Source organism: Hemibagrus wyckioides, linkage group LG03 (genome assembly GCF_019097595.1).
Source record: "Hemibagrus wyckioides isolate EC202008001 linkage group LG03, SWU_Hwy_1.0, whole genome shotgun sequence".
In the NCBI taxonomy this organism is placed as follows: domain Eukaryota; kingdom Metazoa; phylum Chordata; class Actinopteri; order Siluriformes; family Bagridae; genus Hemibagrus; species Hemibagrus wyckioides.
In genome coordinates, this window is record NC_080712.1 from 11,013,187 (window position 1) to 11,039,998 (window position 26,812).

General features: G+C 39.8%; 1 protein-coding gene and 1 long non-coding RNA gene across 3 annotated transcripts in view; one reads left to right on the forward strand and one right to left on the reverse strand.

The window, feature by feature from the left end:
• Window positions 1-1,843: 1,843 nt before the first annotated feature.
• On the reverse strand, window positions 1,844-25,157 carry LOC131348266 (uncharacterized). Its single transcript, XR_009203904.1, has 3 exons — window positions 25,002-25,157; window positions 3,932-3,979; window positions 1,844-3,455 (listed from the first exon to the last, which is right to left on the reverse strand). It is a non-coding gene; the product is annotated as an uncharacterized LOC131348266 (long non-coding RNA).
• Window positions 20,591-26,812, forward strand: part of galnt2 (UDP-N-acetyl-alpha-D-galactosamine:polypeptide N-acetylgalactosaminyltransferase 2) — a 115,115-nt gene continuing 108,893 nt past the window's right edge. The window contains exon 1 of one of the 2 annotated variants that reach the window (XM_058383030.1): window positions 20,591-20,976. In XM_058383030.1, the coding sequence (XP_058239013.1) occupies window positions 20,881-20,976 (96 nt within the window). In that variant the 5' untranslated portion in view covers window positions 20,591-20,880. The remainder of the gene's footprint in view (window positions 20,977-26,812) is intronic. The other variant, XM_058383038.1, reaches the window with a different exon arrangement.

A 26,812-nucleotide genomic window follows, 5' to 3' on the forward strand; every position in this document is an offset into this window, starting at 1 on the left:
TATAGCAAAGTTCCAACGTTTATTATTTTCCTATAAGTGCACTCCCCAAGGTGGAATCCCTTTTACACCACTAGCTGATTAGATATTAGATAACTGCCTGAATATTCAGGTGTTCCTAATAAAGAGGATGGTGAGTGTTTCTTATTGTATATGCATAAATTCATATAATCATGATAATTGAATATATTTGATATCTGGACTGTGCTTTGGAGCTGTACATCTGCCTGGTGTTACAACTCTGTATCTTGTGTGAAGATGACCAGTGACTGCTGTCCGTTTCCTTTGCATTCTTCATACGCAACAGAACATGTGTTGTATTAACATTGCAAAAAAAATGGAAAGCAGGCGTTAATTAATCACCCTGCTGTCATGCTATAGATTGCTACATCTTCATTCTGCCTGTGAAATCAGAGAGCAGATCCGTGGATGTATATGCGGTTTGGTTCCCTGCTGTGTAATCATTCGAATGTTACGACACCTACACTACAGTGCAATAAAAACGACGGTGAAGTAGTGACACGTTAAGGTCAGAGTCCCCTCAGTTCATGTGCAAGGAATTTAATCAGCTCTCCTTATCTTGCTCGCGGAGGCATTGCACGCATTGAGAAGACATAAAGCATACACAATGCTGCTTTATTTAGTCTCTCAAGTCATTTCGAATGTCTTCTACTATTAGAAAAGACAAAACATTGGTTTCGTGAGTGAAAATGAGAGTCATGTGGGCAGCATGATCTTAACCGAGATACTTTCGGCTGTGAATTATGTAAAACAGAAAGTGCTGTGTGCTCCAAGAAAGTCAAGGTCTTTTCACTGCAGCGCTTGACACAAGCAGAGGAAACATACTACAGCTTCACAGCAGGAGACTGACGGTTAGAGGAGACCGTTCAAATTCCTGGTGAATAAAAATAAATAAATCACAAACAATGTTGACTGTAAAATCAAAGCTCCTGTAGAGAAAATAAAGGAAATCTCAGAAGTTTGGCCTGTATAATTAGTGTCCATGTCTCTGCACCTAATTTAAAGCGGACGTCTTGGTGATACAAAATGTACTGCCAGGGGAAAATGGGCACTACAGAAGGTGCTGGATGTGATGCCAAGTCAGGTTCAATACACTAAATCAACCAGCCGTTACACAAATGCTGCCAGGATTGTTGTGATGTGTGTTGTATTTTACCTCTGTGATGTACATGCTTCACCGAAAAACTTTTTTTTAATGCTAATTTATCTTTTATAGCAATTAACACTAATTAACAGATCTCAGTGTGTTCCTTAACACCAATGCCGGCATGTCCTTTAATAAATAGAAAATGCTGAAGTTTGGCAAAAACACACAATGATGTGCACAAATGAAGTCTTTGCAGATGCCCCGGTTCTAGGCATGACAGAAATGACAGAATGTACTTGAACTTGAGACAGATTGCAGTCTACTGCAATGGCAGTAGGGGGTTTATTGAAAAACCTTTTAGTCCTTCTGTTCATGAGTATGTGCGACGCTCACATGAGACATAGACACTCACTCTGAGCCGACAATCCTGACAATCCGCTTAATTAGTTTGTGTTTGTGACCTGAGCCTTAAAACTAAATAAAAATATGCAGAATGACAATAAAAAAAACTAACCACTTTTGCATGTGAAAATATCTTGTTTAATTTAGATAGATAGATAGATAGATAGATAGATAGATAGATAGATAGATAGATAGATAGATAGATAGATAGATAGATAGATAGATAGATAGATAGATAGATAGATAGATAGATAGATAGACGAACGAATGGACAGACAGACAGACGGTCGAATGGACAGATAGATAGACAGACAGACGGATGGACAGATAGATAGATAGATAGATAGATAGATAGATAGATAGATAGATAGATAGATAGATAGATAGATAGATAGATAGATAGAAACCACAAATAAGAGAGAATAAATATATATTTATAAACAGCTCTCCATGTTGTTTACAGATTGTTGCTGACTCATTGTAAGGTTAGCAGTGGGCTAGAATGACTTCTTGTACTTTTCCCTGTTACAGTGGAGCTGCTGTAGTCTGCTGAAGAGCAGATCCACATTTTGGCCAGTATGGCATGGAGGAGGCGTTTGCTATTGTCTGTGATTCTCTCAATTTTGACCTCCATTCGTCTTTCCACCACCACCTCCAGGGTGTCCAGTTTGCAGCCTTAAACAGAGCCAGCTTTTCTGAATAGCTTACACAGCTTCTTTTCTTTGCCAGCTCCGGATGCTGCTCAATCCAACTGATTACAGCAAACAATACTGTGCTTGCAGCCATAGACTGGTAGAAAGAAATCTGGTACATATACTGAAGGATCTGAGTTTCCACAGGAAGTAAAGTCTGCTCATACCTTTGTTGTAGACCGCCTTGCTGTAGGTCCTTCAGTCAAGTCTGTTATAAAGGTGGACAACAAGATATTTCTAATCACTGACCACCATAACTTCCTCTCCCTTGATGAAGACAGACTGGGCTATCACCATTCTTCTTCTTATTGTCCAGCAGACTCATTGGTCTTGGTTTGTTGGTATAACACCACTTCATAAATCTGTTCACCACCATCCTGTACTCCATCTCCTGCCCAACTTGGATCCACCCTACCACAGCAAAGTCATCAGAGAAATTGCACACATGGCAATGACTCAGTGTTGTACTGGAAGTCTGGTGTAGGGTGTGAACAGGAATAGAGACAAAACAGGCCCTTGTGATGCTCCTGTGCTGCTCACCACCTGTTCAGACATGCTGCTACCCAATCTAACAAACTGGGGCCTGTCACATAGGTAGTCCATGATCCAGCATCATCAGCAGTTTAGACTGTATGGTGTTTAAGGCACTTGAGAAATCATCAAAAATGTGCTTGCTAAAACAGATAAGTGATGGCATCCATTACAGCTGTGATGGTTTGAGAAGCACATGGGGTCCGGTACTGTGTTCCAGCTCCAGTCTCTCCTTCATCACATTAACATTATATGAGTGATGATGACTCTGAGTATTCTGTGGGGGGCTCATTATCCCTGTCCAGGCTTCCTTCCGACTGTCATTGCCCATCTTGAAGCCAGTGATCTGCTTCATCCCACTCCACACATCGCTCATGTTTTCTTACTGAAGCTTCATCTCCAACTTCCTTCTTAAATCCCTTGTGCACACACCTCAGCTCCGATCTGTCTCCAGTCCTGTAGGCTCTTTCCTTTTTATTTAGTAGCTCCTTCAGGTCCCTGGTGATCCAGGGCTTGTTGTTGGGGAAACAGCGCACTGCCTTGACTGGTAGAGCGTTATTAACACAGAATGTAATGAAGTCTGTGGTACACTCTGTCATGCTGGTAATCTCCTCCCTGTGTGACTCTCATAGCGTGTTCCAATTTGTGTATTCTAACCAATCATGCAGTTCCTCATTAGCTTCCTGTATCCACTTCCTCAACAGTCTTGTGGTCACAGGTTGCCTCTGAATGACAGGAATGTATTCAGCTGTTAATAGGACCAGGGTGTGGTCTGATCAACAAAGAAGGGAAAAACAGTAGCACTGCATACATTCCTTACATTTGCATAACAAGAAGCCAGTGTTTTATTTTCTCTGGTAGTCTACAGTTGACAGATGAGACATGATTAAAATCGGCAGTGACAGTCACAAAAGCGTGTTATTTTAAAAACTTCGGGCAAATGAATGACATCATACACAACTTTTGTAACAGCTGATGATGGTATAGAAATAGTAAAATATATCAAATTTATCTAGTATTTTATATTATAAACATACAATAAAAAATATGTTTCTAGACATTTTTATTTTTATTTCATTGCCAGATTATTCAGATAATTTCTTAAAACAAAAATCTGTCAATAGGATAAAACTGTCTATTATAATCTCATAACAGGAAATACTACATCCATTTGATTATTTTCAAACCTTATATTTCTTACCTCATATTTTGCAGTCTGATGAAATATGCTCCAATACTATAGGTATTCCTGTGAAAAAATAATATTAAGCATTAAAAAATGTCTAGTTCTATGTCTGGAGGTGAGCTATGTAGAAACCCTCAAGCATTATATCTAGACTTGCCTTTTTTTACCTCAAGTATCTTGTATTACTTTTGTGTGGCTATAAAACATCTCTTTTTACCTGTCGCTGTATTCGTAACTCACAGCCTGTTTTCATAAAAGACCACCCACTAGTCATAAATATTCATAAACTGACCTTGAGACATTTATTAATATTTATTAGCGCACCAAGTTTTGAAATACTGCTGACCTGAAAGATAGAAACTATGTTCTGGTTGATGGGCAAGCAAAAAATTGTTAAAAGTTTTATTTTATTAACAGAAGGTGACTTAATTGTAGGACTTGAATGTGAATTCATTATGATAATGGACTGTGGTGGATCAGGAGTCTCAGGAACACAGGACACAAGGTGGGTGTATACACATTAGATTGGAGGCCAGTCCATTACAGAGCACTATGCACACACACATTCACACTCATTCACACCTGAGGGCAATTTAACACAGAAAATTCACCTCCTAGCATGTTTTTGGGAAGTAGAACGAAACTAGAGAGCCTGGAAGAGACCCATGCAAACACAAGGAAAACTCTAGACAGTAACCCAAATTCAGAATGGGAACCTGGATCCAGGAAGAATATAGTTGTTGTTGTTGTTGTCCTTCAGCTGCTCCTTGATCGGGGTCACCACAGCAGATCATCCGATCCACATATGGCACAGGTTTTACGCCGGATGCCCTTCCTGACACAATTCCCATTCTATCCAGGCTTAGGACCACCACTGAGAGTTAACCCCTGAGTGACTGCGTCGGTTCCCTGCCTGGGAATCGAACCCTGGTCACGGCGTTGAGTGTGTGGGAGCTTGACGCTGGACCACCAGGGATAAATCAGGAAGAAATATACTAATCATTATTTAATGTAATGTAAATAAAATAAAACCACATATGGCGTCCAATAATACTTGCTTTTGTCTTTATTTAATGCTATCTTTAATGAGCTGTCAGATCAGATAAAGGCTTTACCCAAAGTTTTTGTTAGCAAGAAACAAATAATACAGTTTCTATTTGCATATTTATCCTAGCGTTAGCTCACTGAAAACAATGTTGACTATGGTCCAAGTTACATTTGTTTGTACTGAAAGCATTTCAGCTATACATGAATTGCAAGGGTTCATAGATGGGAATGGAATTTAGGTAGGTTTGGTGTCTAATCTTGGTGGATTAGATCTGCTGTTGCTTGTTGAACCTGCTCAAACATAGAGATATTAAGAAACATGGTTGCTGCTGGAGGGTAGTAAGTCAGGAGGAACCCTCCACCACCACCAGCACACACACACACACACACCCCCGCACCCGTATCAGATCTAGGTAGGTGGTACAGAGGAGGAGGAGGGTGAGGAGTAAAATCTCTTGCCGCGTGCTGAGGCAGAGCCCGGGAGTTAAGTCGAGGTAATAAAGGGTTGCGAAGATGGGCAAGTGCGGCAGATAGGGCAGGGAGCCGGCGTCTGGGGAAGCAATCAGAACGAGGGATAGAGTTTCATGGTTGAACTAGACATTTCATCAGTTGTTACTGCAGATAGGAGAGTGGTTTTAAATGATAATATACAGTTTGGGCTGTAGCTTCGTGCTGCAAGTTTATTTCAGCCAGGGGTTAATCATAGTTATTCAGATGCTCCTCTGGCATGGTGTAAATGAAATCTATGATTTTTTTTGGTGGTGGTGTTGTTTGTAGTGCTGAACTGAAGGAATCGTGTAAACAGGGATTTCCATTTTCTCACCAACAACAACAACAAATATTCAATATACCCTAACATGATGATATAGGCCTGCTGGAAACACTGAGTATTTTTTACAGATATTAAACAAAACTGATCCAGGTTAGGTCAAAATGACTCAAAGTGGACATATCCTCAGTTATAGCCATTACGACTGGTGGTGTGGCTAAATCAGCACCGTGCCCGGGTGACTGTCTGTGCACTTTGGATCTTATCTCTGAAGATATGCATTATAAACCGTTTCTTATGCTGCCATATTCTCAGCATATGCTTCAGCTCCAGGTTTCACGAAATTTAAGATGATAAACTAACTTTTCTGCTGCTGAGTTTTCAGCTGTGTCAATAAATCAACTACAGAGACTGCAGCTGCAAGTGAAATCTTTTTCAGCTTAAAGCTGGTGTCTTCACCCTAAACACGTACTGCGTGCCTGGAAAGAAAAATCCTAGATAATTTAGTATGACATCAAGTCACGCTTTATTAACATTCCTTCTTGTGACTCTATCGAGCCGTGAGCTTTATAAGCATACGAAAAGTTTCTCCATGACATGAATGAGCAAAAATTCACTCTCTGTGCAGTTCCGGTTAAAACGAAAAGTGCATCGCCTAATGCAGTAGAAAGGTCTGAACTCCATGATCGAGCGTCATGTTCATTTACAAAAAAGCGGTATAATTTGACATGATAATAGAGATCTGTGTCTAGACCTTGTGGATCCAGTACTATCTGTAAAAGTAATGGAGGTGTAAGTTTGCATATATTAATGCAAAACCGAAGGAGGCGGTACAGTTTAAAGGCTAAAAACGGCTAAAAGCAGAAGCAGAACAAATTTCTTTCTGAATGCTAATCCGGACAGAAGTTCCAGACAGGAGATGAGAAGTGCGTTACTCTGCTCAAGCTCCACGGAGATAACCTAAAGCTTATATAAGCTGACATATGATAAAAAGGTCTTGGAATTCATTTCTGTCAAATATTTGACTTGCGCGACAGGGATGGGAAGGTTACAGTCTGACTGATGAATAGAATATTAGAAAGGAGCTGGAAATCACTCTGTTTGAGGAATAATGCTATAAAATAGGTGCTCTTTTGAAAAGGGTTTTTTCCCTTGTAAAGGCAGTGCTTTGAGTCAGACAGAGCCATGAATCAACACTCAAGAAATCTTTTCAAGGTTTAAATAGTTCTATGCAGAAAAGGATATTTTTCTGAGGTGAACATTTGCTTTATGAAGTAGTCTATATAAAATAAAATGATGATATTAGCATGAATTGTAATGCATTGAAATACATATCAGTTTGGAATATATAGATACAAAGCAGAAAAAAGCAGAAAAATGCTGTATATTTGAGCAATGAGGGAGTGTGAATAGCATCACAGTTGTACATTACAAAATAAAGATTAATCCATCCATCCATCTTCTGTAGTGTTTATGCTATACATGGTCATGGGGAGTCTATCCCAGGAGACTCAGGGCACAAGGCGGGGGATATCCTGGACCTGCTGCCAACCCATCGCAGGGCACAATCACACACACTACAGACAATTAAGAGATGCCAATCAGCTTACAATGCGTGTCTTTAAAGGAAGGAAAAGGAGAGGAAAACGGAGAATAACCAGAAAACTCCCAAAGCACAGGGAGAACATGCAAAGTCCACGTACACAGGGTGGACGACTCAACTCCCAACCTCGGAGGTGTGAGGTGAACGTGCTAGCCACTAATCCACCTTGTTCCCCTCAGCACGTGTGCCTTGTTTCTGTGAGACAAATTAAATAACTTAACATCCAACCAGTCGGTCAAATAATACACATTAATAAAAATAAATAAATGTGCTGATTCAACAGTGTGGTAAAAATGATTTTAAACCAGATCAGGTACTGGTCAGACGTAACTGCTGTTTAGGGAAAATAATCAACAAGCAGGTGATGTGACTACCACATACAAGGGGATCAGCATCTACTTATATATTTAAAAACATCACATCAAAATCTGTACCTTATTTATACTTACACTTAATTTGTGGAACATTATATATATATAAAATATTTACATATACACCGACCAGGCATAACATTATGACTACGTGCCTAATATTGTGTTGGTCCCCCTTTTGCTGCCAAAACAGCCCTGACCCATCATGCACTGTGTATTCTGACACATTTCTATCAGAACCAGCATTAACTTCTTTAGCAATGTGAGCAACAGTAGCTCGGATCGGATCACACGGACCAGCCTTCACTCCCCATGTACATCAGTGAGCCTTGGCTGCCCATGACCCTGTCACCGGTTCACCACTGTTCCTTCCTTGGACCACTTTTGATAGATACTGACCACTGCAGACCGGGAACACCCCACAAGAGCTGCAGTTTTGGAGATGATCTGATCCAGTCGTCTAGTCATGACAATTTGTCCCTTGTCAAACTCGCTCAAATCCTTACACTTGCCCATTTTTCCTGCTTCTAACACATCAACTTTGAGGACAAAATGTTCACTTGTTGCCTAATATATCCCACCCACTAACAGGTGCCATGATGAGGAGATCATCAGTGTTATTCATTTCACCTCTCACTGCTCATAATGTTATGCCTGACGTGATCGGTGTATATACAGTACATATACATATACATATACACACACACACACACATATATGTATATTTATTATATATATATATATATATATATACACACACACACACACACACACATATATATATATAGTATATATATAAAATAAGAGACCACTGCAAAATAATCAGTTTCTTATGTTTTTTTTCTTACAGGTCACAATATTTCTAAATTCAAAATATTTAATATATATAATTGTTATTTAGAGTGTATATTTAAAGGAAATGGCAACACATCAAAATAACCCAAGATCATGCAGTATTTGCAGAACTGTAATAACTCAAATAAAACAAAATGCAAATAATTTGTAAACAAATTGTGTTAATGCTTTGGCTAAATAACATTAAGAAATCAGTATTTGGTGGAATAACCCCGATTTGCATGTGTTTTGGCTCCATGCTCTCCACCAGTTTTTCACACGGCTGCTGGGTAACTTTATACCACTCTTTTAGCAAAAAAGCAAACAGCTCAGCTTTGCTTGATGGTTTGTGACCATCCATCTTCCTCTTGATGACATTCCAGAGGTTTTCAGAGCTGTATATATATACATATCAAGACCTCATTAATATAAACATTGAAGTCTGTACTACTAACAGAGCCATGCTGTTATAGAAAAGGATTAAAAACATTTTTATAACCGTTTCACACACATACACATGCACACACAAACAAACACAAAATCATTTCTGATATTGCTACAAAAACACTGTAAGTGTGAAAAATCTGTTTATTCCTGGATGAAAACATTACAACTCTACTCAGAAAAAAAAAACAAAAAAAACAAAAATGAAACTATTCAAAGTATCGTAAAAGATTATTTAATTACAATTCCAAAGAGAGCTTGAAAACAACAAGTAAATATTTAGAAGAAAACAGCTTTTTCTCATTTGGTCATGTGATAAATAGTGATCTAATAAAATGAAACCCAGAGCTCTAAACATTGTCATGCTTTGCCATGAGTTGCTCAAACACAGTCTAATTCCATTACAACCCCAAATGACCACAGGGACGTAATATCAACACTGATCTTCTTTTATACTAACACTGAGCTTAATCAGAGGTGCAGCTGTAGGCAGTGACTCAATTAAATAGCTTGATGAGATTTTGCTTAATGTGATTATAGGGATTTCACTGTCAGCCATGCAGAAATTTATTTATTTATTTATTTTTAATTTTTATTTATTTATTTATTTATTTTTGAATAAAAGTGCTAAAAGCTGATTTTGTTTTATTGTGTGAACCCGTGTTTGGCTGGTAAACTCACTGTACCTCATTAAAGCCATGTAATTATTTTGGTATGAGCCAAACTATGCAGGGTGCCATCTGTTTTGGAAAAAGGGCCCATTTCCAGGCTCTTAGATCTTCACTACACTTCACAGGCAGCAAGGTAATCATTTCCATTCAAATGCATTGTGCCAAAAAGCACCATTCTACACCCTGCATCTGTGGCCATTTACATGCTCCTTTTGGCCAGCAGGACAGAGACGTCAGGCCTGTGGGCTTAAAGCTTCTCGAGAATAACATTTCTTATGTCTTATGAGAAAATAAATCTTAGAAATGAGCAAATTTACTTCTACACTCTGAGGGAAAATTCTTTACGCATGAGCTTACTCCTAAATCTGAGACATCTTAAAGGTGAAATTTATAGCACATTTTTTTACTGTCAGCTTTTATCAATTTTTTGAAGGATATTTTAACAGAAATCTTGGCCTGATTCTGAAAGTCAACAGGAAGTTGGATCTTAATACTTTCTTTAATACATTTCCTTAATATTACAACAACTGATGCTCTTATCACGTTCATGTAGTATTTTGAAGCTGTTTTCTTTATACCCACAACCAAAAAAAAATGGAATTTGTGCCTGTTTTGTTGTGTCCATGTTCAGCAGTCTTTGTCACTCTACAATGGTGTATGGGGTTTTTGACTTATGTGAAATTAAACACGAATCTGTAGTATTTCATAAGTGTTTCTGTTTGTATCTAGCCTACTAGGGGCAATATATTCATAGAAAAGTTCCAAAATGTAACACATTTTTCCTCACACAAAAACGTGCATCTCTCCAATGTAAATGTTGATATCGAAGCCATTTCTGATCTCTGAGTGCTTCAAAAATCTGATGGTGTTACCTTCAACTAGTAAAATTCTGTGTTCGGTTATCCAACAGAGAGAAAAACATCTCACACTGAAAGCCAACAGAGTCCTGACTCATCTTATATCAGACTTACTGCCATAAAATAATTCATTTGTTTATACTGATTGAAAAGGTCTGATTTTCAGAATGAAACACCAGTGTACATGTAAAAAAAGGGTAAAAAAAAAAAATGGGAGAAGGGCTAAAATATGGACCCAGAGAATCCCAAAAAGAGTGAAAGATCAGTACAGACAAAAATGTTATACTTTCAACAGGAACTGTTTGTTTAACACGGTGTGTATACGTGAGCTTCCTGTTCACTGTATGAACCTGTGGCTGATCTACAAAAAAAAGCACATAATAGGATATAACATTCACGAGACAGACTCAAACATCAGTTCTTTAAGATGATGTAATGTGTGCAGATTAATGATGGCATGACTGTGTCCTTTTAGATCTCAGACAACATGGTTATTTTTTCATTTTACAGAAAGTAGCACGACTGAGAAGGGAGAACTCGATGAACTCAGAAATGAAAAGGAATCATCAAAGCAAAGGGAAGATCAGATGATGGTTCGGTATAATCACAATGTTTTGTATGAATACTGCTCCTGTGAAATGGTGCATTAATGGATCAAACGCGCACAGTACTATCAAGATCAATCTGTCACGATGATAATAATAATAATAAAGTTACAGTTATAGAAGAGAAATTATTTATTATAGCTAGAGAAGAGAAATGATGTATGGAATGATCACCGTATCCGGTGTCACCCAAATGAGCATGAGTTCCCTTTTGAGTCTGATTCCTCTCAAAGTTTCTTCCTCATGTCATATGGAAGTTTTTCCGTGCTAAAGTTTGGTCATTAGGAATAAACTTATTCATTTAAAAATATCCCGAATGTAAAGCTCCTACCTGCATATTTCTGTACAGCTTGTGGCGTTATTTAAATAAAACTTTTTTATCATAACTTGCATGCTAGCATTTGGCAGATACTTTTATCCAGAGCTACTACTTCTTATTTTACACACCTAAGCAGTTGAGGATTGGGGCCTTGCTCAGAGACCCAGGGGGATTTGAACACACAGCCTTTGGATACATAAGCATTACATGTATGGCATTTGGTATAGAGCGACTTACATATTTATCTCATTTTATACAACTGAGTAACTGAGGGTTAAGGGTCTTGTTCAAGGGCCCGGCAGTGGCAGCTTGGTAGACCTGGGATCCAAATTCAACCTTCCAATCAGTAACCCAACACTTTAACCACTAAGTTACCACATCCCGAGAGCACAGCCATGAACAGGAATCCTGGGCACAGGCTCACCCAGACTAGACTATATAAAGACTGGAAAAAGACCAGTCATTAACAATCAAGCTTCCACATCCCTGTAATACACATCCCCCACTGAACAGCCTAACCACTGAGCTTCCACGCCCCTGTTGCATGTTGCAGATAGCCGCCTGTACTCATATGTGTGCCATATCATTAATATGATCCATACGACTAGCTCACTAAAGAGTGTTACTTAGTTTTTGTTATTTGTACAAAAATATCCAGAAATATACAAATAACAGTAAACATCATGCTGGATCTCTGTACACACATTATACAGGAGCTGAAAGCCTGCAACGCTTTTGAGTAATTATGTAGCATTTATCCTACACAGCGTCTAAGGGAACCTGAAGTCTATCCCGGGGGACTCAGGGTACAAGGTGGTGGACACCCTGGACAAGGTGCCATCAATTTGCAGGGCACAATCTCCCACACACACACATTACAATCTACACACACTACAAACAATCCAGATATGCTAAATCCAAATATTCTGGTTTCCTCCCCAGTCCAAATGCATGCTTGATAGGCTTATCTAGCATGCCTTTGGACTGAGGGAGAAAACCAGAGTATTCAAGGGAAACCCCTTAAAGCACAGGGAGAACATGCAAACTCCATGCACACAGAGCAGGGGGGCGAGAATCAAACCCCTGACCCTGGAGATTCTAAAATTGACTGAGAATTTGAAAATGACTGCATTTGTAAGGCAGAGTTGTTCTTATTGGTTGTTCATAATAGTTTGCATTAAAAGCTCATCTATGAGTTGAAATGAAACGGTCCGTGCAAGAAGGCAAAAAATGCAAAGTAATGATGCAGGCCATTTGATTATTAGTCAAAAAAAATGACCACACAACACCAAGGACAGGGGATACTCCAACAGAGACTAGTTTTGCTTTTTGAAAGATTTCTTTACTGCATTAAATATGTAAGTGAAAAAAAATGTTTGTTTTGTTTCTTTCAAAATGATTCAAGTGAGTCACTTTTTGTAAGAGACTCCACAGACCACACATCAACTACATCCCAGAATTACAAAATTGGCCTGGCAGGAGTAACAGTGCTAGATTTTTTTAATATGCACAAGCAGTATAAAAGTATCACCATGCCATAAATAGAACCTTGTGAAATCTCACTTCTTAAAAACCAGCATGTGTGTGTCAGTCGACACGGTGCCCACATGAAGCTGGCAGAACGATGACACCCGAGTCATGATATGTTGTCTTATTGTATACCAGAGTTATCAGTCAACAAGCAGAAAGCTCATATCTATCTCTCAGATTAAAATGCAGACTAATTCAGTTAAAATATGACATAATTGAAGAATGAGTAATGTACATGTCACGTTACAGACTAAAAATATACCCTCACTTGAGGCTATGGAGAAAAGGGAAGGTGTGGGCAGTACACTAAGAGAAGGTCATTTGCTGCTGTGTGAGATGCTTAGACGTGTTAGGCAAGCTCTTTAGACAAACACTTAAAGAGGAAAAGACCATATCGTGCTATCTTGATTTTCTCTGAGGTGGTAGGGTGGTGCGGCTGGTGGTGTTGCTTCACAGTCTATGGAGTTTGGGTTTAATGTCTGTGAAGGCATGTTCTCCGTCTATGTGTGTGTGTCTGTATGCGTTTCCTCTCGGTTCTTCAGTCTCTTTTTGCCAGTTGCCTCACTAAATTAGCTGTGACTAGATGTCTGAATGTGTGCCTTGCAATGGCAGAAGTGTCTCAATAGTTAAAGCTCGGTTGGTTAGGGAGTCCAAAGTGTGAGGCTCAAACTCCAGCACCTTCAAACGGCCACTTTTGGGCCCTTGAGCAAGGTTCTTAACCCTCCAGGGATGCTGTATCACTGAGCTCTGACCTCTCTGACTTCCTAACAAGCTGGGATATGTGAAGAAAGACTTCACAGTGCTGTAATGTTTATTGCACATATAAAGGCCTCTTCTTCTTCTTTAATGGACTGGCCTCTGATCTAACATTGCCCCCAGTGTTCCTGGGAAAGGCTTGGCAGTCACACGATCCTGACCAGGCGAAAGCTCTTACTTAAGACAAATGAATAAATCGCACTGCTCTTCAATCATTGTTTTTTTCTTCTGTGTGATTATTTTTTTAAATGAAAGCTGTGTTTGAGTGTTTAAGCTGCATTTGACATGTATAATGATCAGACTTGTTTAGAAACCTAATTAATGTTAATGAAGCTAATTTAAATCAGGTCTATTCTACTGCTTAAAGAAGAATACTCATGTAATTAAATCATTATATGAATAATCATACATGTAGCTCTGCCTAGTCAACAGAAATGCTTTTCTTCTGTTTGAATGCCCCGGGCTACATTCCTCACCATTAGACCTACATACCATTTCTTTTCTTCCCACTGGAGCTACTTCGATCGTCACAGTAAATACGCAAGCGTTTAGAACAATAACAAAGGTCGGAGATTCATGGGTGGATTCAAGAAACATTGTAATGATTGCAACATATGAAACGGTGATGTGTTTAAATACAACACAGTGGCAGTTTGTATGTATTTTTCCATCCAAACACAAACTGCTGTGAGGTACAATCCAGGAAGAAAAACCCACGGCCGTAACCTGTCATTAAAAAAAAAGACCTAAAGGATACTCAACACTAGAAACCATTTTTTTAATTGTTATCCTGATTGTTTTTCTCTTGCCCATTTCAAAACATGAAGCAGATGGAAGAAGCATGACATGACTTCCAAAAGCCAGTTGTACTGTGCTTTTCATTATTTTGGCTGAACTTGAATGATCAGCGTGATGAAAAACACACTTGCATCTGCAGTTCTTTAATATTAATCACTCAGAGGCATGGACACAATTTTCTGCTCTGAGGCATGGAAATAAGTACAAGTAACCACTCCAACATAGACAAATTAAAAAGAAATTGTTGCATTTAAGAAAGTTATGCTCAGCGTCTAACAGTTGGAAGGATAATTAAGCTGCCGTACTCTGATACGACTGCAGTGTAAAACTGACGGCGGCGGAGGACAAGTGGAACGAGGTGCCAGAATGCCTTTGAGCAGTTTACTAGCAGCAAGGAAGCACCTTCATTTGAGATGACCTCCTGTCAATTTCGACACACTTCACCCTAAGCTAAAGCATAAACTGAGTCACAGTAAATCAATCATACAGTATGTCTAGGTAGTTTCGCGTTATTCAATCTCAGTTCTGATCACCCAAAACATTCTTTTTCAGATTTCTTTCCTGAAGAGTAGTTCTTACTATATATTACTGAAACCACAGCTTTATATTAATATACATTCTAGGGCACTGGTGGCTCAGTGGTAGGTTTCTTGCCTACCATGTGGAAGGCCTGGGTTTGATCCCCAGCCACTGGATGCAGTGCTGATCCCCAGCCCAGATAAAAATGGGAGGGTTGTGTCAGGAAGGGCATCCAGTGTAAAATCTGTGCCAAGTTCTTGTGTGGACCAGTTGGCCTGCTGCGGCGACCCCTCACTCACATAGGGAGCAGCCGAAAGAAGAAGAGCAACATATTAATATACATTCTAATAGTTTATCATTCCCGTAGCAGCAACTGAGATGAGCTATAGAATCTAAGATTAATAATAAACTGATTAAAAAAGTGCTATTTAACCAGGAAAAACTTCACATTGTTGTAGGTTTATACAGAGAAGGAGTCTCTAGTGTCAGCACTTTGTTCCAGTCAGTAAGTTTTCCACTTTTTCTGCACTCCAGCTGTGTTTTCTTGTCATATTTACCTACTTGTCTAATATTGTGTTGTTCCCACTTATGCTGCCCCTACAGCCCTGACCCATCGAGGCATGGACTCCACTACATCCCTGAAGGTGTGCTGTGGTATCTGGCACCAAGATGTTAGCAGCAGATCTTTTAAGTCCTGTAAGTTGCGAGGTGGGGCCTCCATGGATTAGACTTGTTTGTCCAGCACATCCCACAGATGCTTCCACATGATGTAAAAGAAAACATGATTCATCAGACCAGGACACCTTCTTCCATTGCTCAGTGGTCCAGCTCTGATGCTCACATGCCCATTCTTGGTGCTTTCGGTGGTGCACAGGGGTCAGCATGGGCACCCCGACTGGGCCGCGGCTATGCAGCCCCATACACAACCAACTGTGATGCACTGTGTATTCTGACACCTTTCTATCAGAACCAGCATTAACTTCAGCAATTTGAGCAACAGTAGCTTGTCTATCGGAACGGATCACACGGGCCCATGACCCTGTCACCGGTTCACCACTGTTCCTTCCTTGGACCACTTTTGATGGATACAGATCGGGAACATCCCACAAGAGCTGCAGTTTTGGAGATGCTCTGATCCATTCGTCCCAGCCATCACAATTTGTCCCCTGTCAAACTCGCTCAAATCCTTACACTTGTCCATTTTTCCTGCTTCTAACACATAGACTTTGAGGACAAAATGTTCACTTGTTGCCTAATATATCCCACCCACTAACAGGTGCCATGATGAGGAGATCATCAGCGTTATTCTCTTCACCTGTCAGTGCTCATAATGTTATGCCTGATCGGTATGTAACGTAACCCTCACAGATATTCCACAACATTAAATACAACAGAAATTAACAGAAATTTCATTGACATCAAATGTCATTCTATAACAAATTAAACATTGTTATACTGTGATATAAGAGTGAAAACTGTTTAGGATGTGTGATTATAGGAAAAGATTAACTCAATCCCTCTCAACTCCTCCTTATGCATCAGATACAAAGCTAAAATCTATAGATTGATATGGAGCTTTGTAGCAAAGTGATACTACGGATTGTAGAAAATATTTCTATCATGATTTCTTCACAATTTCAACATTTATAAACTCAATAACATAATCACAATCAACCAAGATATCAAGCATTTGAAAATACGGCTGTGTTTTAGCTTCATCCAGCCCGCGAACAAACACATCCATGGCCATCAACGTGGATTGGGCTAAAAAAGTACTCTTGTGGAAAGTAGGCCATCAATCGATGTTTCCAGTTCCTTCATTTCTGATCCTGACTGCCATAAATCTCACACTAACCATGATTGATCAGAGCAGAATAGCTCAGTAATAATAGACTGATGGCATGTCATCCTGATTCTGCTGCAGCTGATGTCTCTACCAAGGACACATGATATTTCTTGCTTAGAGAGGTTTTTTTTGGTAAAGCTCTACCATACATAGACATTTCATATTCTGTTCAGTTCACAACTCTGCAAGAGCATCAGCTTAACCGTGGCTAACTTGTCCGGAGTTTCATGCTGCATTATTAGAGATGGATTTGTCAGTGAATGACAAATTAAATTGACTAAAGAAAAGAAGGGGAAAAAAGAAGTAGTTGTTCCACAAAAGCTGATGGCATGAAGCTGAAGAGTTTTACAGAAATTAAAGAATGTAAAAATAATAATAAAATAAATAAATTAATAAATATAAAAAATGAACAATAATAATAATAATAATAATAATAATAATAATAATAATAATAATAATAATAATAATGTAAACAATTTTTTTAGCAGAATGAACCCAAAGCTTATTTAAGATAGTATACATTAAATTAGTTAGGTGTATAGTGTATAGTAAATCAGATCACTTGAAACTGAAGTCTTAACTACCATCAGGATACAATTTAATGATGTTTCATTGCCCTTCTACGGTATATTTATATAACATACAGTTAAATTAATAAATATATAATATTATGTCTTTCATTAATAACTTTAAATTGTTAGTGTTATTAAATTACTGAAAAAATCAACAGTGTGACACAGATGTGAACCGTGCGACTTTTACATCAGACCACATTAATAACAGCACAATTTGAAATATTGTGTTCCTTGCATCATTCTCCTCACTTTCTCTCCTCAATTTCGTGAATGTAGGTCACTTATCAAATCTAAGAGTGGGGAATAAACACAGCAGGCAGTTTCTTTTACAGCTAAGTGTTGGCAAAGACTTCCCACAAATGTTGTGGGATTCAGGCTCTCAAAGTAGAGTCACCGTCTATCTATCTATCTATCTATCTATCTATCTATCTATCTATCTATCTATCTATCTATCTATCTATCTATCTAACTCTGTCAGTCTATCTATCTATCTATCTATCTATCTATCTATCTATCTATCTATCTATCTATCTATCTATCTGTCTGTCTGTCTATCTATCTATCTATCTATCTATCTATCTATCTATCTATCTATCTATCTATCTATCTATCTATCTATCTATCTAGAGAGATTTTCTATGGAAGGTTTTCTATGGAAGGTTTCCTCCCCTTTTCCCTCTCTTCAAGATAATAAGAGACAAAATACATCATTTCATGCTACTGAGAAACCACAAAGGTCAAAGTCCTCTGGCCTGAAAACTTTCCCATGGGAAGAAACCTACTAATTGTTCAGTGCTGCCACTGGAGACTCCTTCTATAAATGGTGAAGAAACATCTCTTTGCCATATCAGTAATGATGTGTTTTTCTTTGTTAAATGATCAAGCAAATCCCTGTATTTATTATCCTTAGCTCGTTGTGTACATTGACCTGGACTGGATGTTTGAAATGTTTTCTTCGTCTTATATCACAGCACTGAGTGTTTTTGTTTATGTATAGTCATATTATGGAATGTCTATGAGACGGGTTATCACTTTGGTTAAAGCAACTATAACGTGTAAAGCTGTATTTATTATCCTTAGCTCGTTGTGTACATTGACCTGGACTGGATGTTTGAAATGAGCCGAAGCAACGCAGATGAGGAGGAAAATCCTCACTCATGACATAATAAAGACATCCAGTATGTTTCAATCTGAGAAAAAAAATGTCTTTCCAGTCTTTCCAGAATGTGCTGTTGATAAGAAATGATATTATCCGATTCAGATCAGATTCAGATTCAGTCAACGCACACACAGATAAATATGAGCTAAATGTTTTCTGAAGTTTAGACTTCATAATTCAGTTGTATAATGTCATTTTCAAGACTTTCAGACTTTCTCACCTTTCATCTTTCCACTGTCTAATTTCTATAATCTATAATTTTAGATTTACAATCATGACAGCAACAACAGCAGTGAGTAAGAGATGGTGAAACAGATGGCAAAGTCTGAAAAATGATACGCCATTCTGTAAGGAAGACAAATCTAATACATTTTGACATCCAGGAAATGAAACCTAGAGCCTAGATTTACCATGATAGCTCTGTAGCTGAGCTCTGTTCATGATAGAAATACATTCCTGCTTTCATCTTCATTCGTTCTATTTTATTCTGGTCAAGATCACTGTGGATCCGGACGACTATACAAGGATCTCTGAATAAAATGCCAGTCCATCATACAACATTAACACCTAGGGCCAATTTGGTGTACCTGATCTATGTAGTGTTATGTACCACTGTAAGTGCAATTCACATTAGAAGCAGCAGAGGGCTCTGAAATGTATAAAGTTAACATTTCAAATAGCTGGTTTAATATTAATCCATGACAGGCTGATTTAATTCTGTTAATACACCAAAGTGGGTTGCTGTCCTGTAAGAGCATGCCTTGAAATGTTTTCTTCGTCTTATATCACAGCACTGAGTGATTTTGTTTATGTATAGTCATATTATGGAGTGTCTATGAGACGGGTTATCACTTTGGTTAAAGCAACTACAACGTGTAAAGCTGCTTTGAGACAATGACAATGTTAAAATTGCTATACAGCTCAAAAACAATGAAATTGAACCATAAACAGAAGTTGCCTCATTGTTTTCTTTTGTGGTTTTGTTTTATGTTTACTTTTTCTTTTGGTCTGTGCATGCATGTCTGTAGGATTTATAAGGAATTAGCACTGGAACCAGCAGAATAACCAGTTAGGTATTGGAAATGCATCAGGGTCTGAAATAGCATTTCTTTGACAGCTTACTTCCTATGTGGAGGATATTTTAAGTGCGATTGAGCCATGTGAACCAGTGACATGAAAGACTGGGTTTGGCGACGAAGGTGGCAACGAGTTGTTCTTGTTTTTTTTTCTTGACGTAATTAATGCATACCAACACAGCTTGTCATGTTATAAAGAAACTGGATTTCAATTTTCAGACCTTTCACATGCAGGATCTATCTATCTATCTATCTATCTATCTATCTATCTATCTATCTATCTATCTATCTATCTATGTAACTGTCTATCTATCTATCTATCTATCTATCTATCTATCTATCTATCTATTTGTCTATCTATCTATCTATCTATCTATCTATCTATCTATCTATCTATCTATCTATCTATCTCTCTCTCTCTCTCTCTCTCTCTATCTATCTATCTATCTATCTATCTATCTATCTATCTATCTATCTTTTCTGCCAGTCTATCTATCTATCTATCTATCTATCTATCTATCTATCTATCTATCTATCTATCTATCTATCTATCTGTCTGTCTGTCTATCTAACTGTCTATCTATCTATATATCTATCTATCTTTTCTATCTATCTATCTATCTATCTATCTATCTATCTATCTATCTATCTATCTATCTATCTATCTCCTAAATATAATTCAAGAGACATTATAAGGAGTGAGTTAAAGTGTGTATTGAAACACATCGACACAATGAAGAGTTCACCTCAACACACTTAAACACACTCAGAAATCAAGAGATCACTTTCAAACTCCCAAAATCCAGAGGTCACTTGTGCTTGGTTTGTCATTTAGTTTATTTGGTCGTGACTCTCTGTCACACAGACCGGCGTCCTGCGAGCGGTCACGGGTTTTAGTCGTGAGTTTTTATAAGCTTTTAATGAGCTCGCCGTTTTGTTCTCAGGCTGGGGATGTGGATGTCGCCGCCCTCCTCCGGTCTGCTCTGCGGCGTGTGATTGGGTTAAAGTCGGCTCCCCTTTCCCCTCTAACCCGGTGATGTTGGCCGTTTCCTGCCTCTTCTGCCCAACTAGTGGTAGACACACAGTGCTGAAGCTCCGGTGAAGCACGTAGCCTGGACGAGCGGGTGGCTTTAACAGCGAAAACACGAAGCCATCCAGTGAAGCAGCGTGTCCAGACCAACAGCCATGCGAAGGAAATCGAGGATATTACTATGTTTCGCTGTGCTCTGGATCCTAGGAATAGCCTATTATTTCTATTCAGGAACAACGCTACATCGGAAGGTAGGATGAGGTTTCGCCGCTTTGCTAATGATGAACACGGGCATGTAAAAATCGTACGCCTGCTTCTGCTCGGCTCTCTTATGGGTTTTTTTTTTTGTTTTCTGTATCTGTTTTCGGTTTCGGTCTAAAACTCTCCCAGCACGTCGGGTGAAAGCAGGTAGTAACTTTATCCTGTGAATTTGACCCGTCAGAGTGAATGGTCGTGTTATTTACTCTGAGACTGTTATCGTGTTTCACAGCGTTGTGCCTCTGCTGTGATTGAACAGTGGTCGAGTGCTAGCAGCTAACGCTAGCCGAGAGTGCACACACTCAAACGTTAGAAAAAAGCATGATATTTCCTACATGTCCTGATCTGTTTGGACAACTTTGACGTCAAATGTCGCCTTTAGACATCTCGGCGGACAATGTTTCCTTCACTGACCGCCGAAGGTTTAGCGTAGAAAGCGGCAAACTAGCTAACGGAGCTACAAAGTAACAGCTCTAACGTTACTTCAGGGGGAAAAGACTGGCCATGTCGGCTTTCTGCTCTGAGAGCCTCTGATAGAAACTTTTTGTTCTTCTTGTTAACTGTAAATTAAACCATCTGTACATGTTTATTTTGAAAACAAACGCAACAACTATATAAATATTATGCTCATTAGATAAATACGTCGAGTAATATGTCGGTTGTTTAATTGACCCTGAGAGCTTTAATTCCTGAACTTTCCACAGACACACAACATAGTGATCTCTAGTTTTATTGAAATAATTATAAACCTACATGCTTTTGATTCATATTCCAGACTATTAAGTAAAAGCACGCATTATAAATACAATAATTTTGTTATACGTTGCTTGTAAATCCTGACTAAAACATGGTACTTGAATGACCGAGTGTTCCAGGGCAGAGGGGGCACAAACTTTTGCATCAAGACATGTCTTGTAGAGTAAAAATTAAGAAAACTCCCAATAACCCATTTATCTGAGACAAATAAGAGAAATATGTACGATGACTTCGGCTTAGTCATGTTATTTTAATATTTTTTTTTATTCCAGAAGCTTCCATTCATCTTGATATAGATTGAAAACCCTGGGTTTTGTCCCTTCCTGATTAGATTAAAATTTCAGTTAGATTAAAAACCAAGTTATTTAGTCCCGTCTTTCAGGTATTCAGGTTTAGATGAATCTCTTTTTATTTTAAGTGACCGGGTCAAGTTAAGCGATGATGACTAAATAAACGCGACTCGGTTTTGTCTATCTACACCAATCAGGCATAACATTATGACTACCTGCCTAAGGTCCCCCCCCCTTTTGCTGCCAAAACAGCCCTGACCCGTCATGCACTGTGTATTCTGACACCTTTCTATCAGAACCAGCGTTAATGTCTTCAGTAATTTGAGCAACTGCAGCTCGTCTGTTGGATCGGATCACACGGGCCAGCCTTCTCTCCCCAGGTGCATCAATGAGGCTTGGCCGCCCATGACCCTCTCACCGGTTTACCATTGTTCCTTCTTTGATAGATACTGACCACTGCAGACCGGGAACACCCCACAAGAGCTGCAGATTTGGAGATGCTCTGATCCAGTCGTCTAGCCATCACAATTTGGCCTTTCGTCAAATCCTTACGCTCGCCTGTTTTTCCTGCTTCTAAATGTTCACTTGCTGCCTAATATATCCCACCCATTACCAAGATTACCAGTCTTATTCACGTCACCTCTCACTATTCATAATGTTATGCCTGATCAGTTGACCACAAGTAGGAAAATAAGCACCATCGACAAGCATCACCACACTGTGATTTCTGAACAAATCTCCAGTACTCAAGGTTCTCCTAATTCAAATGCCAATACACGTAAAAGGTTTTCAGCCGAGACTTAAAAATCATCACTGATAAGGCTAAGTAAATATAAAGGGGGTGATTCTATAAATATTGATAATGACAGCAACCTAGGTGCTAGTGAATGGGAAAACACCTCCACCACCACCAATACCAGTGCTACAGCCACTTCCACAACCACTAGCCATGAGATACGCTTAGAAACCCCCTGCATGCACATTACTGAACCACCTTACAGAAATATGGTTCTGCAACAGATACTTTTACTTGCATTAATATCCAACAAATATATCACTCCTCATCTTTTTTATTTTAATACATATGCTGCACAAATTTGTGCTAGTTTAACGTAACTTACAGAAACGTATCAGACACACGGTTCTGTTATACTCTATTATGCTAAGAAATATATAATCTATGTAAACATTAAATACAACAATTATTATATTTATATATTTATATTTTTATCGGAGCACTAGGAGTTTTTAAGCCGTTGATCGATAAACCTTTTGTAAGAAATGCATTAATATGACTGAGACAGGTTTAATAAAATATTTGAATATATTATATTATCTATCATATTATCTTTTTTTTATATATATATATGTTATATAAATATAAAATGTAGTGATTGTGCACATTTTCTTGTTTCCCTTTTCCTGTGTGTTACTCTGGTGTCATAGGTAAACATTGCTAGAACACTTATACTGCTGTTTAATAGGATGATGGCGTTCAAGTCTCCCTCCGAAGAGCTGCTTTCTCGCCGCATTCCAGTGACATTTAATGTCATATTAGTGATAAAATACAACATAAAAGTATTGAAAGCAGCCAGCGTTTAAATCAGCGCTCCAGAATGCAGTGCAGCTTTATGGTACCGTTGTGCTGAGTTACGGCAGAGACCCGGCTCGTCTAGTCGGTGATCTACGAGGTGACGAGCACGATGGTGTTGATTGATGATGTCCGTATTAGCATGAAAGTTCTGGGAGCTTAGCTGTTCTCACCAGTACAGTCGAAGTGAAATTCGAGCAAGTTGTTGATGAAATAGATTGGAACTGGAAAATGGAATTTGATCGTTATGTAAATATTTTCTACGACTGACAGTTGCTAATAGATATAGTGGTAATTCGGACTATAATGACGCTAACATCTGTAGCACTGTTACCTTTATATTCTTTTACATTCATGGCATCCATTATCCAGAGCGGCTTACATTTAACTCATTTATGCAACTGAGCAGCTATGGGTTAGGTCATGGGTTTATGGGCCCAGCTGTGGCAGCTTGGTGGTCCTGGGTTATGAACTCACAACCTTCCAATCAGTAGTGCAACACTATACCCACTGCCTCTCCCCACGTCATTAAAAATAAAAATTCAATATTAAACGTGAAATTTAGTAATCAAATCTAGCCCTTAGGTATGTATTTTCCCCCTGTCTCCACCCATCTTCAGACAGTGGTATACTATGACATTATATGAGCCAGTAATATGAACCTTGGTCATCATCTGCCATTACTGATGGACTCCTGGTCGATAAGTTTGATTTTGACCGGTGTAGTCTTTCTTACTGTCTCCATTTGGGATTTATTTTGCTCACTGGCTTCTGTTTGTTCTTTGGTCCCATAAACATCCCGTTTATCTGTCTTTGGATTGTGAGAACAGCAGCAGATCTGTTGACCGTTGATTGACTAAATGGCTTGAATAGCTAGAAATGTTAGACACATCACATCAGTGTAAGGAGAAATCTTGCCCTATACTTCACGGAATTCAGAGAACATGTGGTACAAAAATACACCTTGTAATAATGTTCAAACTCGGTAATCACAGGATTCAGTATTTTGTGCTATATATATATATATATATATATATATATATATATATATAGTTCTTCACACCCATAATTCTTTCATTTCTTATAACCGCAAGGCTTCTGAGAATCACCTGTACACCTTATTGTGTCCACATGCATGCTGAGATCTTGTAAAATCACGTGTAAAATATAAGGAGCTACCTGTGTAACAGAGCTACAGCTATTCTGTCCTCCCCAGCTGGCACTAGGCTCTTATTTTCTCTTCTATTGCCGTGAGTGTATTTTCTTTCTTAGTTTATAGCAGTATATACAGTTTCTTGGGAATGATCAGGAACGCCATGGTATTGAGAAAGTTTCTCTGCTTCAGCATTGTTAGTGTGTTAGCCTTATTGGCCTGACTCACTGTGCTGTTTGATGAGTTGCTCTTTGTTGCTGCTCAATGCCAGCACTCATTTCTCTATTCTTCCACCGTCTCCTTCATGTATTTGCATCTCTCTGTCCATTCAGTCGACCAGCGGTGCCACACCCAAGTAGTTTGTAGACCACAGGAGTATACTTAGTCCTGTTAAAAAAAACAAAAACAAATTTTGTTCAGTCTGTTCCGAAAAATAGCATGCCTTGTTTCTGATGTGTGTCATGAACTCGGCACAGGGTCAGAGGGATAGTCGGACAGAGGGAGAGTAAAACAGAGAGGGTGAGAGAGCGCGAGGAAGAGTGAGAAGGGGGGGTGAGAGTGTGTGTGGGGGGGGGTGAGAAAGTGTGTGTGTGTTTGAGAGGGGGGGGTGAGATAGTGAGAGAGAAGGGGGGGATGATAGAGAGAGATAGTGAGAGGGGGTAGTGAGAGAGAGGGGGGGGAGATAGTGTGAGAGAGTGGAAGAGTGGGGGGTGAGGAAGGAGGGGGGGGTGAGGGGGGATAGTGAGAGAGTGAGGAAGGGGGGGGTAGTGTGAGACAGAGTGGATGAGTGAGGGGGGTGAGCTAGTGAGGGGGGGGTGAAAGAGAGGGGGGTGAGAGAGAAAGAGAGGGGGGGTGAGGTAGTGAGAGAAAGGGGGAGTGAGATAGTGAGAGAAAGGGGGGAGTGAGATAGTGAGAGAGAAGGGGGGGATGATAGAGAGAGATAGTGAGAGGGGGTAGTGAGAGTGAGGAGGGAGGGAGGGGTGAGGGGGGATAGTGAGAGAGTGAGGAAGGGGGGGTAGTGTGAGAGAGTGGAAGAGTGGGGGGGTGAGGAAGGAGGGAGGGGGGGGGGAGGGGGGAAAGGGAGAGAGTGGGGAAGGGGGGGTAGTGTGAGACAGAGTGGATGAGTGAGGGGGTGAGCTAGTGAGGGGGGGTGAAAGAGGGGGGTGAGAGAGAAAGAGAGGGGGGGGTGAGGTAGTGAGAGAGGGGGGGGTGAGGTAGTGAGAGAAAGGGGGGAGTGAGATAGTGAGAGAAAGGGGGGGAGTGAGATAGTGAGAGAGAAGGGGGGGATGATAGAGAGAGATAGTGAGAGGGGGTAGTGAGAGTGAGGAGGGAGGGAGGGGTGAGGGGGGATAGTGAGAGAGTGAGGAAGGGGGGGTAGTGTGAGACAGAGTGGATGAGTGAGGGGGTGAGCTAGTGAGGGGGGTGAAAGAGGAGGGTGAGAGAGAAAGAGAGGGGGTGAGGTAGTGAGAGAGGGGGTGAGGTAGTGAGAGAAAGGGGGAGTGAGATAGTGAGAGAAAGGGGGAGTGAGATAGTGAGAGAAGGGGGATGATAGAGAGAGATAGTGAGAGGGGGTAGTGAGAGTGAGGAGGGAGGGAGGGGTGAGGGGGATAGTGAGAGAGTGAGGAAGGGGGTAGTGTGAGACAGAGTGGATGAGTGAGGGGGTGAGCTAGTGAGGGGGTGAAAGAGGAGGGTGAGAGAGAAAGAGGGGGGTGAGGTAGTGAGAGAGGGGGTGAGGTAGTGAGAGAAAGGGGAGTGAGATAGTGAGAGAAAGGGGGAGTGAGGTGAGAGAAGGGGGGATGATAGAGAGAGATAGTGAGAGGGGGTAGTGAGAGTGAGGAGGGAGGGAGAGGGGTGAGGGGGATAGTGAGAGAGTGAGGAAGGGGGTAGTGTGAGAGAGTGGAAGAGTGGGGGGGTGAGGAAGGAGGGAGGGAGGGGTGAGGGGGGATAGTGAGAGAGTGAGGAAGGGGTGAGTGTGAGACAGTGGATGAGTGAGGGGGTGAGCTAGTGAGGGGGGTGAAAGAGGGGGTGAGAGAGAAAGA